This window comes from Cheilinus undulatus, linkage group 20 (genome assembly GCF_018320785.1).
Source record: "Cheilinus undulatus linkage group 20, ASM1832078v1, whole genome shotgun sequence".
Classification (NCBI taxonomy): domain Eukaryota; kingdom Metazoa; phylum Chordata; class Actinopteri; order Labriformes; family Labridae; genus Cheilinus; species Cheilinus undulatus.
In genome coordinates this window covers 10,437,008-10,453,927 of record NC_054884.1, presented here as the reverse complement: position 1 = coordinate 10,453,927, position 16,920 = coordinate 10,437,008, and the positions used below count along the sequence as shown (strand labels likewise).

The window sequence follows — 16,920 nt, the reverse complement described above, 5'->3', positions numbered from 1 at the left end:
CCCCCCCGCCGTGGTACACCCATGCTTGGTGCAGAAGGCTCTGCTCAAATGCCCCCTGGGTTTGTCAAGCAGCATGTTTTGATTTTCTCGGGAGGCTAGAAAAATCCTTTGGATGGATACGTTTATGATAATGTCAACTGAATACAGTGAAATTAGTTCAAAAGCAATTGATCCATTGTAGCATGAATCTGAATATGAGGGTGCAACAGCTTTATGCTATAAAGGAGACTGCTGGGGTGGAGGAGGTTAAGCTTTGCCAGCAGCAGCAGCATTAATACAAGCAGGGATTAGTGAGAAGTATGTCTTATTTAAATGGACCTCTTTGTTGAGAAGAATGAGCTGTGATTGGCTGTGGGAGCGGGAGGTGAAAGTTGGAATGTGTGCAAATAAAACAAACCCCTCATTAAGTGGTTAGTGAATTTTTAATCTTATTTTAAGTTAGATGTGTGTTTAGCTCCTATATAGAGAAAATACCAACAACAAAACATTTCACTCCTTATTATGTCTCTTTTTGAAACCTTAAATAACACAAGAACACAGTAAAATATATCATGTGAATACTTACTGGATTCAATCTATGATTGCAGAAACATTCATGATGAAGGAGAGGATGGTGAAAGAGTATTTGCCATCATAGCTTGTCTTTGCTGCCCTCTAGGGGCAGAGTGGTTGTTAGCACAATAATAAGTATTATTGGTACTTTTCTCTTTTGTATTAAGTCGTTGATAAATGCTGACCTTGATGAGAAAATCCTAAAAGAAAACAAACAAAGCACTTTCCCCAAAGAGGATCACTGGATATTCTGGTATGTTTTATTTTACATGCTCACACTTAGATTCAATTCATATAAAATGACGTGTAGTTTAAAACCTGAAATGTCCATCTGATCTCTTTTATTTGTTCTATAGTCAGGACCACTGCTGGTTAAGGTTCATTCCATTCAGCATCCTCCAGCATCCTCATCTCAGCTTTGAACTTACAGAGACAGTCCTCACACAGGGAGCTCTCCTTCACCATGTGCAGCCTCTCTGTGAGCACTGGTGACTCCTGGTTGGTTGTTTTCTCAGAGAGGAGGGGGTTTCTGTCCAGGTTGACCTTCTCCAGCTTTGGTAGCTTTAAGAGGCAGCCAGGGTAGCGCTCGAATCTGTTGTCAGAGAGGCCGATGTGACAGAGCTCTTTCAGCCCAGCGATAGAGGCGGGGAGAGCGTTGAGCAGGTTCAGCCCCAGGTTGAGGGTGTGGAGCTTCTTCAGGAGGCCAACCTCACTGGGGAGGCCTGTCAGACGGTTGTTACAGAGGTTTAAGACCAGCAGGTTCTGTAGTCGACCAATAGACACAGGGAGCTCCTCCAGCTGCAGGAAAGACAGTTAGACATTCAACCATAACTCAAGTTTTTTTTTTTAAATATATGTGCTATGACTGGGAAATCATGCTCCATTGCAAACCATGTATAGCTGCCATAGCCAGCCTTTTAATTGCATTAAGCAGGTAATAGATTTATTTTATTTTATTTTACTTTATTTAACGTTATTTTGTTTATTTTAAATTAAAATAAATTTGATTCAATTTAAATTAATTTAATTGTATTATTTTTATTATTTTATTTTATTTTATTTTATTTAAAGTTATTTTGTTTTCATTATTCTAATTTAGTTTAGTTTAATTTGATTTAATTAAATTTTATTATTTTATTTTATTTTAATTCACTTTCATTCAAGTTAATCTATTATTATTTTGTTTTCTTTATTTTATTTTAATCTAATTTAATTTGATTATTGTAATGTAATTTAATTTAATCTACTGTTATTTTGTTTTCTTAATTTTAATTTAATTTAGTTTAATTTAATTTAATTTAATTTGATTTTATCTTATTTTATTTCATTTTGTACTATGCATAAAGAGGTTTAAAAAAATGTTACATCCTAGGGGTAAGGTGGATAAATACAGTAAAGTATGCCATTTCAGCCCTGCTGCCCTCGAGAGGATTCCAGTTTTGCGTGAATAACATCTAAACACACAAAATCTGAGAAGCATTAGTGAATATGATGTGAAAGGACACCAAATAAACAAAATAATCCTAACAATGAACAGGACACCATTTATAAATAGTTATTTTCATTATAGAAATTTACTAAGTTAATCCAAGTGTTCAAAAGAAAACGGAACCGTATTCAGTGAAACATTTTTGCTCTTGAGTGCTGCAGCGTTCAGAAGAAGGTGAGACTAATTCTAGAGTAACATTAAAAGAGAAGTCAGTGATAGCTAACAAAACGAAGGTCAGCCACTGTTCATGTAACTACCTCTAAAACAGGTCTATACGTTATTAAATGTTTTACATCTCTGACTTTCCTCTCTGTTTTATTTACCAGATGTTTCTTAGTCTGTAATGTCTGCAATGTGGTTATTTCATGAATGTAACTGCCGAACTTTGTTTATGAATACAAATCTAAAACTGGAAATACGTTGTACTGACAAGTTACAGCACTTTTTTCTGAGATATTCAGTGTCTTAGTTGAATGATCTGTGAGAGTGGCCATGGGAGATAAAATGTCTGCAGCCTATTCCTACTATTTAGAAGTCAGAAACATCAACAGTACTCAACAGGGATTTCTACCATCTACAGAACTGGTCTTTATGTAATTTAATAGGTTTGCTATGTAATGTGTAGCAGTTTCCACAATTTGTTCCCTCGTTCATCATGGCCCACCACACTGGACCCATGTTAGGAGCCGCCATTGACTTCACTGAGGCACAACTGCTCCTCTTGAGTAATTTTGCTCGTCATGTCTACTGATGCATACAATTAAACTCAGAAACAGACCAGACTGATGCATTAAATGCATCTCTGCTTGTCATAATAGAGAACAAGGAACTGGTGTATAGAGGGGAGGGGAAGCAATTCATGTGTCCAAAGCAAGTCCTTGTGTCCAAAGTTTAAGTCCAGTCTTCACTTGATTTATGCCATCTCAAAAACTTTCTTTAAAAAAAGGAAATGAACATTTGTTTTTACACTTAGCACAATTATAATCCGTTGTTGAGCAAGAAGGAGACTAGTGGGAGAGGCCACCAAGACAGCCATGACTACTCTGAAGGAGTTCCAAGCTTCAGCAGCTGAGATGGGAGAGACTCTACATACAACAACTGTTGCCTGAGTTTTCAGTCAAAGCTTTATGGGAGAGTGGCAAAGCCACTGTTGGAGAAAACTCAATAAATGACCATGCTCACATGTCAACCTGTCATCACCATCTTCTCATCTATGTGCTGATTTATCCATCAGTAATTGACTTACCTCCTGCTGTACGCCCGACACAATGGTTCCACCACACACAAGGGGAGTTTTGTACTTGGCCCTGACCGTCTAATTAGCCTCTTATTTACACCACTTTCTGGCTTTTTTAATGTGATAACATAAAGTCTGACAGAGCCAGCACAACAGAGAAATACACAGCAACTTTTACTCATTTTGTGGATTATTTTGGTCAGATAAACTCTAACAAACCAATTTAGACGTTTGTTGTTGTAAGAGGAGCACCATACGGCAAGCATTGAGCTTGTAAAGTGCTTAGCCTAGTAATCTGACTACCCAAATTACTTCTACACCGCAGGTCACACCTACCCATCCAATCCACATTCACACACTGATGGCAGAGGTCGCTATGCAGTGTTAGCATATCCTGTTCAAACATACCCATTTACACAGACAAAGCAGTGGGAGCAGTGGGGGTTTAGGGGCTTGCCCAAGGACACATTGACACGTAGCTGGGGACCAAACCCACTACCTTCTGATTGCACAATGACTAACTCTACCTTTCTCAGCCACAGTAGCTCCAATATTTGCTACCACCACCTAGATCCCAAGCCTGCGACCCCAGGCTTCCATGTTCACTGTGGTGACCATCCTACTCTTTGCAGCGTAGACCTTGTGGCACCTGTTGCCAGCGACGGCCAGGTATGGGCCCGGTGCCAAGAGCTGCTCCAGTGCCATCCATTTTCAGGGCTAGTTGATCTGGCAGGTGAGATGTTAAATACTTCTTAGCAGATTTTGCCTTCCATGGCCACCAGCCTGCTTTCTCTACCAACCAACGCCCTTTCAGGGGTCTGATGAACAACGGCATTGGGCACCTTTACTCGACACTAAGTTCATCCTGCGCCATCAGCTCTGCAGGGGCCCACTTGCTGCATGCAGGTGTCTTACCCATTTCAAGTTTGAGAATAGGTTAAGACTGTTGAAGACCTCTAATCATTGGCTCCACCAGATAACGCAGCAAGACTGAGCGCAGGACTGCTGCAGACCTCCTCACGATTTTCTTCAAGCTTTGTCCTGCACAGTTATAGTTCACCATCTTTCAAGTCCTATTGCAAACCGGCCTTTTGGATTCAAAGTTCTTGGCACAGTATGGACTAACCTTGTCTATTAATCTGCAGCATGAACATGCCGTCATTTCCGTGTCATTTCTTTTACCACATACCAGCAAAAGTTGCTGCATATTTTACCATCCTTTGTAAGACACATCAAGGAGTTGATATGACAGAACAGCCTCTAATAAGGACAATCACCGCACAACAGCATCACATTTTGGACACACGTGGATTTCACACAGCTTACTTTACCTCAGCACTAACTTGTCAACAATTTAGTTTACATTTATTTCCTCCCCTTCAGTTCCTTGTGCAAACATTGAGGTTATGGACCAACACAAGCCAGCATGACAAGAGCTAGGAGATTGGTTGCAGAGGAGGAAAAACAACAAATAGTAGGACAGGGAGACGGGCCATGACTCTTGACGAAATGTCCACCAGATGTTGTGAGTCGTCTTCCAACTATGCCTGATGGCTTCATGTGTTATTGTTCTTCCAGTGGTAGGAAAAGGTTTAAAGTGTTTTAACAGTTTGTATATTATTTGTTTGGGCAGTTCACATCATTTTAGATCAGAGGGATAAGGCCAACAACAATACACAGTTGGCAGATATAGACAGTGAAACTTGTAGTTAAAGTTAGGGCATTAAAAGTGTTGTAGATTGTTCACTAAGGCTGTAATTAAGCATGTTTGTGCTTTGATTAATACTAGTCGAACACTGAGCCTCATAGTATGAAATGCTGAATTTTTAACTCGATTGTTCTGAAATTAAAAAACATTAGCTGACTAAGGTTTGTTGAATGGCAAGAACTGTACTGAACACAGCTAAAACATTTGTAAATGTCTTTAATATTACAAGACTGATCATCAAGCAAAGATCCAGAAATAAGGTAAGATAGAGATGAGGATGAAATAATTACCCTCCCTTTGAAAACAGCATTTTTTGATTTTTGGTTTTGTTAAACAAAGCAAATTATTTCCAGATATCCTAGTGTTATTTTTTTAAACATAGTTTTAAACCAGTGTTGTGAAATGATTTGCTTTAACTTCAATATAGTAATCATGGCTACAATTACACCATACATGAATGAATTCTTTTTATACGTTTTTGGTATCCTCCTAACTCCTTTGTTGCTGCTCCATCCATCCCATTGTGACTGTACACAACCAAAATGTGACAGACAGACATAACATTCATCCAATCACCCTCTCAGTGTTTGTTCAAAGGCTCTGCCTTTTCCCAAACGCTGTCTATAAGTGGTTTACCGGATGGATGTGTGAAGCACATCCATCTGGCGTGCCAGGTTAGATGTATTGCACATGATCCTAAATGTGATGAATGGGCCAAAAAAGTCAAAAATGGATTAAGTGGTAAAAGCAGCAAAACTTGTCAATAAACAGGTTAAGAGGGGGAAAATGGTTTGGTTTGCATTCATACTGCTCTTGGGAAAACGGACCAAATTTTCTGAACACCTACAACCTCTGCCCGTTAGGGGCACTGTCATCACAAACAAACGGCAACCAAGAAGAAAAGCTGGGATAGAAGAAGATGAAACGGGGAAATCCATCTCCTTCTGCCATTCTTTTATCCACATAAACAATGAAAAAACAAAGAATTTACGCTGTCTTGGGTTTTCTGCTCTTGCACTGGAGTATTATGAGCAGCCAGCGAGATGGTGAGCTGTCCAACATGTCATTCTTAACATGAGACAAATAAATAAGCAGGGACTATGACATGTTGCTATGGCTACACAGACGCCAAGCAAGGTACCGACATGTATTTTAGTGTAATAAATCACATATAAATCCGTATATCATTACACTTCATGCCACTTCCTGCCTTTGGTTCACAAATTGGTCCGCTTTGCTTTCACACCTCAAATGAACCGCACCAGGGTTCGTTTAGGAGCAGACCGAGACCCCCTGTTTTCAAGCAGACCAGAGTCCGCTTGTTTGGTCCGCACCAGACTTGGTGTGAACTTTCACACCACTCCAAACAAACCAGACAATCTGGGAAAACGGAGCAGAGTTCGTTTAAAGCGGACCAAACAGCTCTGGTGTGAATGTGCCCTTAAAAGGTAACACACAATTTGGAAAAGTGCAGCCATAGTGTTTTTGAATGTTAGAATTTAGAACAGATAATATTGGTCTGTTTACCCTCGTGACGTCACACAGAACAAGATCAGAGCTTAAACAGACTCCCAGTTTGACAGAAAATTTGGATCCGCACTCGTCCCTCGAACTGAGCAGTAGTAGTTTGTGTTTTGGAAGCGATTTCTTGACTCTTTCGGAAAGATTTTATGGTTAGTTAGCACTTTGGTTTTGTGAGATTTATCAACTAAAGATCATCAAAAGTCTCATCGCTGTGAAGCTTTGGATTCAAGTTTGTCACCTTGTGTGATTTTTTAAAACAGTTTTCTGTGCAGATTTCCGTGAATGTTTTCCCTGCTGATGTTTTTGTGACTTTTACTGTGGAGATTTCTTTATTATCTGTCCCGTCATGGACTCACGCTTTCCTGACGTAAGCATGGTAAGACTTTCTCATTGGACACAAACTTTTGGTCAGCTGTGATCAAGTTCAGTCTGTTTGTTTTTGTTTCACTTTTCACCAAAAGCTTTTGTGCCAAAATTATTTTCACTCAGTTTGTCTCTAAGAAATGTAACTAAAGGTCAGCACAAAACTCAGCAGAAATAGAACAAAACTGTTTATGAAGACAGCTCTGAATGCTTCACCGATGCATTAGTAAACATTAGTAAAGGGTTGCAGTTAGGGTTAGAAATCCTTCCGACAATGCCAGTTCCTAAATCGTCAGTTCATAACTCGTACTTGTAGCTACTATGGTTTCCTCAGTATTAATAAGTCCATTCATGTTATAAACTTTGAACATGTTTTCGTCTTTCAGGCTTGTATGCCCGTCCATTCTGGTGCTGCCACTCAGCCTAAGCTCACTGACAGCCAGCTTGTACAGAGCCTGAGTGATGCTCTGCAAGCAGCTCTGAATAAAATCAGAGCTCTAGAAGAGAAAACCGATTCTCTGACTTCAGAGAATAATGCTCTTAAACAGGCCAAAGAGATGGAGGCCAGAAAATTTGAAGAGGAGTTGAAGTCCAAGGATGAACTCCTTAAGAAGGAAATCAAGAAGTGGCAGGCCAGAACCAGGGCCCATGTGGACACTTTGCACCAACTGACTAAGACAGAGATGGAGCTAAAGAAGTGTCAGGAGTCCTCAAGCAGGAGAGATTATGGTCTGCAGAGCTGTGTGTCCAGGGGAATAATATAATGGTACGTATATGTGTCCAACTCACTGCACTGCATTAACACTGAGGTATCACTTTAATTTAGAGGGCCTTGATTACCTAGTAACTACAGAATAATGACAGTGTAATATATATTATCATGGATAAGGTGGTAATTACCAAGTAATAACTTAGAACTATGGTAATAGTACAAATATATACCCTGTGATAATGATTTAATTACCAAGTAATTCTTTGCAATATTGTGGCAATCCTCTGAAGTGTTATTTTACCAAGTAATTCATTAGAAATAAGACAATACTTTTTCTACATACTTTGCCTGATAATTTCCAGGTCATTTCTTTATTTTGGCCCACTAAATGAAAGTGAGTCCTAATTTTAAAGTAACTTTTAAGGTCATTTCTGAATGCCTTCATTCATAATTTCTTAAAAACTTCCTCCATAATTTATTTGTCATTTTTGGTCATTTCTGCATTTAAGACCACTAAATTAAAGGGAGTCCTTCCCCAATAATTCCCATGCCATTTTTATGTAGTTTCCTAATGTCTTCCTTCAAAAATTTAAGATATTGTAAGGTCATTTATGAATACATCCCTTCACAATTCACAAGCAACCTTTCTACCATGGTTTCCTCACTATGAATAAATGCTCTGGTTGTGTTTTCTGTGCTTCATATGTTAAACACTGTTTTGTTTGAAATTGTACAGAACCTTAAAACAACTTTGGACTCCACCTGTGATGAGAACGGAGCTCTAAAAGAGGAAATCAAATCTCTTAAAGACAAGAGCTTTGAGCTGCACGAGCAAATTAAAGTCCAGGAGGATGAGACTGGAAAGATCCTGGAGGATCAAGGACAAAGCCAATATTATTGCATTAAAAGTGTTTCTCTGTCAGCTGAAGGGAATCACCCAGGACAGGGCCAGGATAATGGCAAAATAAGCAAGCCATCACCAATCCAGATGGATAACCAGGAACAGAGCCTGTATGATGGTGAAACAAGCAAACCACCACTGGTCCAGATGGATAACCACTTGCAGATCCACAATAATGGCAAAAAGAATGTGCCGATACCAGTCCAGATGGACAATCAAGAACAGAGCCAGTATAATGGCAAATAATGCAAACCATCCCAAGTGCGGATGGAAAGTCAGGCACAGAGCCAGTATAATGGCAAAACAAGCGAGCCATCACCAATTCAGATGGATAACCAGGCGCCAAGCCAGAATATTGGCAAAACAAGCAAACAATCCCTGGTCCAGATGGACAACCAGGCACAGAGCCAAGATAATGGCCAAAGACACAAACCATCCCTGGACTGGATGAATAACCAGGCACAGAACCAGTATATTGGCAAACAGAGCGTGCCAACAACAGTCCAGATGGTTAACCAGGCGCCAAGCCAGAATAATGACAAAATAAGAAAACCACCACTGGTCTGGATGGATAATCCAGAACTGAACCAGTATTATGGCCAAACAAGAAAACCATCACCAACTCAGATGGATAGTCCATCAGACTGCCAGTATCAAAGGAGTCATACAGGACCATGAAGATGCTCCACAAAGCACGGTCAAAGAGAGTGAAGCTCTTACAGAGCGAAACAAACCTCTGAAGGGTGCCATGTCTGAGCAGACAGAGGTTAGAAAACTTAAAGATGACCTCCTGAAATCATGGTGGACCCATGATTGTTATTTACTATTGATATTGATACCCTTATTGAACCTCCCTAATGATCATGTATTAATACTTTTCTACTGTTTGTTGGAAAAACAGATCAAAATGTTTAATATGTTTAATATCTTATTAGAGTTCAACTTCAGACGTTACAGGTCATAATTCATTCTGTTTTATCTATTTTATATCACAGGAACAAATTTCTCCTTCAAACAACTGTATCTAAGTTTCTTGGTACAAACTGAGATTTTTTTTTTAAAGTTACATTTGAACTCGGGTTGTCAAGATTAATTGCATTAATTGTCATTAACTAGGATTAACAATTAGTGGACTCTTTTTTTTTTTTTTTTAGTTGAGATTAATTGCATGATTTATTGTCCATTTCAACACTTTGGTTAAACGTCAGCGTCTCTCTACAGCCACAGTGATGTAAAATAAGTCCACACTGCTCTTTAATGTCTCCTTTCACTTAAAAAAAAGCACAATGGACAAATCAGAGTTTATCCTTTTAACCTCTTGTCCTTTAAAGTTCAGAACAAGTTCCTTTTTCTATGAGTGAGTTCATTATGAAAGCTTGGCTTTGTCCAAACAGAGGATCACTCACCCTTACTTAGAAAAATATCAAATCAAACAAAATCACCTTTAAATGCAATCTAGTGGAACTTTAAAACCCATCAAAAGGGTGTGATTAATTGCAGTTAACTACAGAAACCCTGAGATTAATTTTTAATAAAACTTTTAATCTTTTGACAGCCCTAATTTAATCACATCTTGATGATTTATTTAAACCATCATAGATGGTTTATTATCAAAATTATACATTAGATTTAAATCAGCGTTCTATCTGCTCTTTTATTTACACTAAGATAATGTGTTTTAGATTGATGTCTTCAAGCTCAGCATGAGGAAAGCCAAGAAGACGGAGGAAATGAACCGCCCAGTTCAAGAGATGCAGAGGAAAACAAACATGGAGGAGGAAGGGAAAGAAGAAAAGATGGAGAAGGAGAGGAAAGGGGTGAGAAAAAAGTTTGAGGTGGAGAGGCTCAGAGAGGCGCTGATATGGGAGGAGCTGGAAATGTGTTTCATGGATCAAAATGGGATGTAGCAACAGCTATATCCCTACTATCACCTGACCCCCACCCCCACTCCCCTTCTCTCCTCCCACCCCACCCATAAATATTGTAAATAGTCTTCAATAGAGTTCTTTTGAACCGAGAGTCATGTGTTTGCTGTGTCTTATTTCTGTTTTGAATTAATGTGAATATCTTTGTGTGGTGGCTGCAATTATCAGCGATGAAATATGAAAGTTGTCTCTCATTATGGCTTGTTCTGGCTTGTTATGAATGTTCTGCATTCAGAGAACATCATTTTTTATCAGCATCAGTTCTAAATGAAAAATGACACACATGTTGTGATTTATATGCCAGACCTGTAGGTGGCAGTGTAACTTTAAGATGTCAAACATATAGACTCATTCTTCTTAAGAGTCGAGAGGTGTTTCCGTCAAGCGACATCCTCCGGTCCTAAAAAATGAAGCTAATGCAGAAGTGCAAAAAATTGCTATACCGCGACTGTCCACTTGAGGCTGGCTGCAGGAAAACCAGAAGTTCCATCTGCACACATGTTAAACAGCCGGTTTTGACACACATAATAAACTGGTTTACAGCCTGGCTCAAAACACCAAACGTGTCTCATTAGCTAGTGTCTTATTGTGCTCCCACTGAATGGGGGGTGAATTTTTTTGTACCGTGATCGTTTGGGTTATATTTAGGATAAACCTCACTTCACGGTGATTGGCGCATCTCATTTGATTGACAGATAGCTGGGCAGGCAGAGGCTCCGTTCCTGTCAACCGGAATGCTAGCTAGCAGGCTGACAGGAGGTCGCACTTAGTGGGCGGGCCGTTAGGTTGATCCAAAGTTCGGTGGAGACTTTGATTTTAATATGGAAGCCTCCACGGATTGGCTTCAAGCGCCGTTTTACTCCTCCTGTAGTAAGCAGACGACTGACGTCACACGGGGTTCGTCCAATTCTTTCTACAGTCCACGGTTTACATACAAAAATCACTAACAGAAATGTTTGTGGACAAACCCTGAGGTGGGGTTGACCCGACATCACAAAATTAGACAATTTCAAGAAAAAGACAACAGGAAGTGAGAAGCGCAAACCAAACTCCACAGTCTGCCATTGTTGTTGGAGTCCATCTTGCATGAAACATTAAACACATGTGTGTATAAAGTCTCTGTTTTCACATAAACTGTGGATTGCTAGTTGCCAAGGCAACAGCAAAGGTGCCACGGTTAAAACATTTTAACTGATATTTGACTTTGAAACATGATTGCAACTTTCTACTTGATATATCTGCCTTTTTAAAACAATATTTTCACATTTAATTTCATGTCCTGCTTTTTTAAATTAAGAGTTTGATGTTTGATCATGTATTTTGAGCTTGTCAATTAATAATTAATAATTGATTTTTTAAAAATATTTTCACCTTTTAACTCATATTTTGACTTTTTTTTACTCATTATTTCAAATTTTATCTTACCTTTTGACCTTTTGAACTCCCAACTTCGACTTTTAGTTCCATATTTTGACCTTTAAGACTCACAATTTTAAATTTTATCTCACATTTTGACAATTTGAATGAATTATTTCAACTTTTTTCTTGCATTTTGACCTTTTTGATTCATGATTTTGACCTTTAAGGCTCACAATTTAAAATATTGTACATTTTAAACTTTTGATTGAACTATTTCAAATTTTATCTCATATTTTGACCTTTAAAACATGATTGCAACTTTCTATTTGATATATTTGCCTTTTTAAGCAATATCTTTACATTTGTTTTCATGTATTGACCTTTTGAACTAATAAATTAAACTTTTGCCTCAGATTCTTAGCCTTTAAACTTTTATTTTGATTTTTTTTTTAACCTCAAAATCATTTTTTATCTGTGAAAAGTTTTTCCCCCATAATATGAAAAAGAGTTTGACAGTTCATGGTTAAACGTTGACGCTGTTAGGCTCTCAGGTTAGACCTAAATTCAGAATCCGGCCCCTGCTGTGACTGGGTTTGACACCCCTGGGCTATGGCATTAGAGATGCAAGCTTTTAAACTGTGCACAAAGAAAACACCCATGGCCCCTCTCCTGTCTGTGGTTTACAGAAAAATGTTATTTTTTTATTTATCTGAACACAGAACAGTTTCCCACTTTGCCTCAGTCCATTTTAATGAGCATTAGCCGAGAGAAGTTGGTGTATTTCAGGGATTGTGTTTCCATATGTCTTTTTTGTTTTTTGCATGATACAGCTTCAACTGCCATTTGTGGATTGACAGACAATTTCTGGAAGTGTTTCTGAGCTCGCACATACTCTGTTAGCTGTTTTTCACAAGTAACACTTACTTTTCAAGCCTTTTGTTGCCCTGTCCCTACTTTTTTGAGATGTGTTGGCATCATAAAATTCAAAATGATTCAAAATGTCCAATCACTTTAATTTACCGCAGGTTGACTCCAATCAAGGTGTAGAAACATCTCAGCAACAGGAGGAAACTGAGCTACATTTAAGTGTTTTTGCAAATGCTCTGACATTCTACGTCATTGTGTTATTTCAGTTTTTTTAATCAACTAGCAAAAAACTCTAAAATTATGTGTTCCCTTTGTCATGATGGGGTACTGTGAGGAGATTCATGAGAATATATATATATATATATATATATATATATATATATATATATATATATATATATGTATATATGTGTGTGAGTGTGTGTGTGTGTATTTTTTACTGTAGCATCAAGCTGCAACATAAGAAAATGAATCTGAATGCTCTGTATCATAAGTAAGGGCAAGAGAATATCCCTGTAGCTGCAGTTGCAGGAGCCCAAAAATATTGCTTCTATTACCTTGAAGTTGCTTTCTAACATGCAAGATATCAGAAAGTAAAATAACAGTTTGCATTCATTTGTTTGTCCATGGGCCTTAACCTCACATTTTGTTTTCAAGAAGCCTCTGTTGACTCTCAAACTCTTGAGACTTCTTATTTATTGTACCTTAAACCCCTTTAAGGCCTCCTTAAATTGTTCCATTCACGCGATTCTTCCATGTTTTACTTTCTTTAATTTAATGAATGCAAATAAACCCCCTGTTTTGGTGTAAATCTTCTCTTAAAGTAGCTGCCTAACTCCTAAAATAGAACCAAAATTATGTTCCAAAAATGATATAAAAAATTACAGATATGCTCAAATGTATTCCTAAATCCAAATCCAGCATTAATAATCCTTCTCCCAATGCAACCGGACACCTAGAGTGCACAGTAAACACACACAGGCTAAGTGTGAGGTGCTGGATATTGTGAGTTTTTGAGCACAAGCCAGAACTTAGCTACGTAGGTCTGTTACAGTTACTTAAACTGAGCTTTGCATGACAAATTGGTAGAGTCCTCAACAACATGTTAAATATTTTTCCATGTCTTTTTTCATTTTTTCATTCTCTCACATATATTTGAGACATACAGTTCACACAGGTTGAAAAAGGATATTCACTTACATAGTTAGTGTGCAGATCCAAAACTTTGATGCTGATGAAATTGTCAGTGAAGTCCGGGACCTTTCTGATCAGGTTTCTGCTCAGGTTCAGTTCATCCATCTCAAACAGCTTCTGGATGCACTTTGGCACCGTGCTGATCGCCTTCAAACTCAAATCTAGACAACGTTTGCCATCCAGACTGAGCTGCACACAATCTTGGGCCATCTTTAAAGTGATGATCTTACTTTTAGTGTGAGCGCTTTTCTTTCCCTTAGCCATGCTGCTGCAGAGACAGAGGACACAGAGGTTTTCTGTAGTTAACAGTAAATAATACTCAGTGATAGAGGAGCTGACAGAGCAAACCACGTGAGAGATTATGTTCCCAAACACAGCTCAGCCAGAGTTTTACCTTTCTGTGGAGATGAAATATCTGTAACTTTAGCTTACGTATGTTGTTGACAAAGCATGGCAAGGCAATTAATGCAAGCTTGTGCTTTTACAAAGGGATTTATTGCACTGCATTAATATGAGGTAATATTTTTGCCTAATTATTCCAATAATGGACTCCCAGCTCTCACAGCCAATCACAGCTTTTTCCCTCAACACAAAGGCGTATTTAATTACGACATACTTCTCACTAATACTTGTTTGCATTAATGTTGATGCACCATACATCTGCTGCTGCCGTAAAGCTTCACCTCCTCCACCCCAGCCTCCTCTTTTATAGCACAAGCTGGTACCCTCATATTGAGATTTGTGTTACAATGGATTAATTGCTTCTGAACTAATTTCATTGCTTTCATAAATGTACCTATCCATGTGCGGGTTTCTAGCTTTGCACTCCTTGGGAAGTCAAAGCATGCTGCCCTACTAACCCAGGGAGCATCTTCTGAGCAGAGCCTTCTCTGCCAAGTAAAACTGTGTTTTCGTTTTGCAATAAACGGTCAAATGTATGACTAGAGTGTTCCTGACGGAACAACTTCTCCTCATAGTGCCTCTGTGGTCCACCATTCTTAGATTTTATGATGCTGCTACTTGGGTTTTATAACTTTTCTGGTGACCATTTTCTTCCTGAGGTCAGTTCAGCCACAGGAAAGAGATGTGACTGCAGTCATCCACTGAAGAAGAAGCAGCCAAACAGAACTTACTGCTCTCTGTCTCCCATTGGTTGATTTTGTGGTGAAGTTGTAACACTGATGAGTGAGTTTCCAGGTGAATTTGAGAAAAACATTAAGAGAGAGATGAACAATCTAACAGCAGTACTGACAGACAGAGGTTGTTGATGCATGTGTATAAAAATGAGTACAAGATTGTGTTTAATGCACACACTATGAATTTTAATTTGCTCAGAATATTGAATTATTTCCTTGCGTTTAACTTTCACCTGGAATACTGTCAATACAAATAGGATTAGATTAGATTAGATTAGATGAAATCAGATTTGGTTTAGGAAAAATTAGTCAGACTATAGTTCACTGGGCTTTCCACTGCAAGAAACAAAACATAAGACACATTTACACATCCAAGCATTAAACATCAGACAATAAATGAGGACTCAGATTTCTTACCAGCAGTAACAAGTCTATTCTTGAGTCCAGAATGAACTGAAAAAAATACTTTCTATCAAAAGAACACTGTAGAAGATAATGCATACACAGATCTGCAGTAAGATGAGGACAGAGCTGGTTCACTGGTTCCCTGTTGGACTGATTCCCTTGGACAGACATTGGATTTGTTTTCTTCTGTTTCCAGGCAACTGCTGTTTGCTGTCAGTGAACTTTACGGCTGTGAGCAGCTACAGCCACACACTTTGTTCTTTTACTGTCTGTATTTGAAAGATGCTTTTAAAAATGATAGCAACTGTTTCTAGGAGCAGTCGGCTTAAATAAATCTTCAAACATGGCAGAGATTGTATCATGTTGTTTTACACTGTTGAAGGTTTCTGAGTTTCCACTCTGGTGCTGAATCTTACTGTACTGCAGACCTTCTGAACCTGATTCAAACAAAATAATAATAAAAAATCTACAAATTATAGAGGATTGTGTATAATCGGCCTATACTCTTTTGAAATCTAACATCAAGAAATCAAAATGACTTTTTAAATGGCTATGAACTTTTACTGATAAATTCTGAAATGCTTTGTTATTCATTCAAATTGTCATGAAAATGTAATGTTAAAGTAGGCCCTTCCTTACTTTCCCCCCTTTTTTCTATATTTACTGCTAGATTTTTTTTAAATGCATTATTAAAAAAATGTGGCCATTACTCTCTTCATTACAGGTAAAATTTCAACCAGGATGAAATATAAGTTCATAATGATAACAATAATAGTTATCAGTAATAATAATAATAATAATAATAATAATAATAACAATAATATTTTCATTATTATTAGTAGTATTTTATTATTATTTTTATTATTATTATTATTATTATTATTATTATTATTATTATTATTACAAGCCTACTATTATTTTCAGTATTATGATAATTATATCCCTAATAAATAATCAGGAAAAATATTTCCACTACTTATGTAGAAAATAATCAGCAATAATGATTGTGAAAATGTTGTTTGGAATGCATTTTTAGTTTTTCCAACCTATTTTGGATCATTTGGACCTGACAAGTTAAATAGCTCAGCTTTGTCTTTGTACAGGATATATATTTGGACCAAAATTGAAGTCCAATATCAACAAAAATTCCCCAAATTGAAAAAAACTATTTTTTATTTCTGTGAAAGATTCTTACACATATTTCAACAGTTTCTTATAAAAAACACCCCAAAATTTCTTCAGTTATTTCCCAAATGTTTCAATGAAACTGGCAATAAAAAAACCCAAATGTACAAATAAATTCTCCATGATGAAAAAAATCGAAAAATCCCCCAAACATGCCAACAAATTCCCTGAAAATTCTGTAAAAGTCTAGAAAAACCAGTCAAATTCCCTAAATGAAGTTGAATTTCTGTCAGCATACATTTTGAAGCAAATTTTCCCCCAAAGAATTCAAATACAATTCTTCCAAAATAAAAAAAATTCCAAGCAAATACAAAAAAAAAAAAAAAAGAAATTCACTAAAAACATTTTATAAGAAAGTCTCAA

At 37.6% G+C, this 16,920-nt stretch overlaps 1 protein-coding gene across 1 annotated transcript; it reads right to left on the bottom strand.

Annotated features, from left to right (window-relative positions):
• Positions 1 to 924: 924 nt before the first annotated feature.
• Positions 925 to 14,095, bottom strand: lrrc18b (leucine rich repeat containing 18b). The gene is made up of 2 exons (XM_041815061.1): positions 13,838 to 14,095; positions 925 to 1,350 (listed from the first exon to the last, which is right to left on the bottom strand). Exons 1-2 carry the CDS (start codon positions 14,093 to 14,095, stop codon positions 925 to 927), a joined length of 684 nt encoding a protein of 227 aa, XP_041670995.1.
• Positions 14,096 to 16,920: the final 2,825 nt, after the last annotated feature.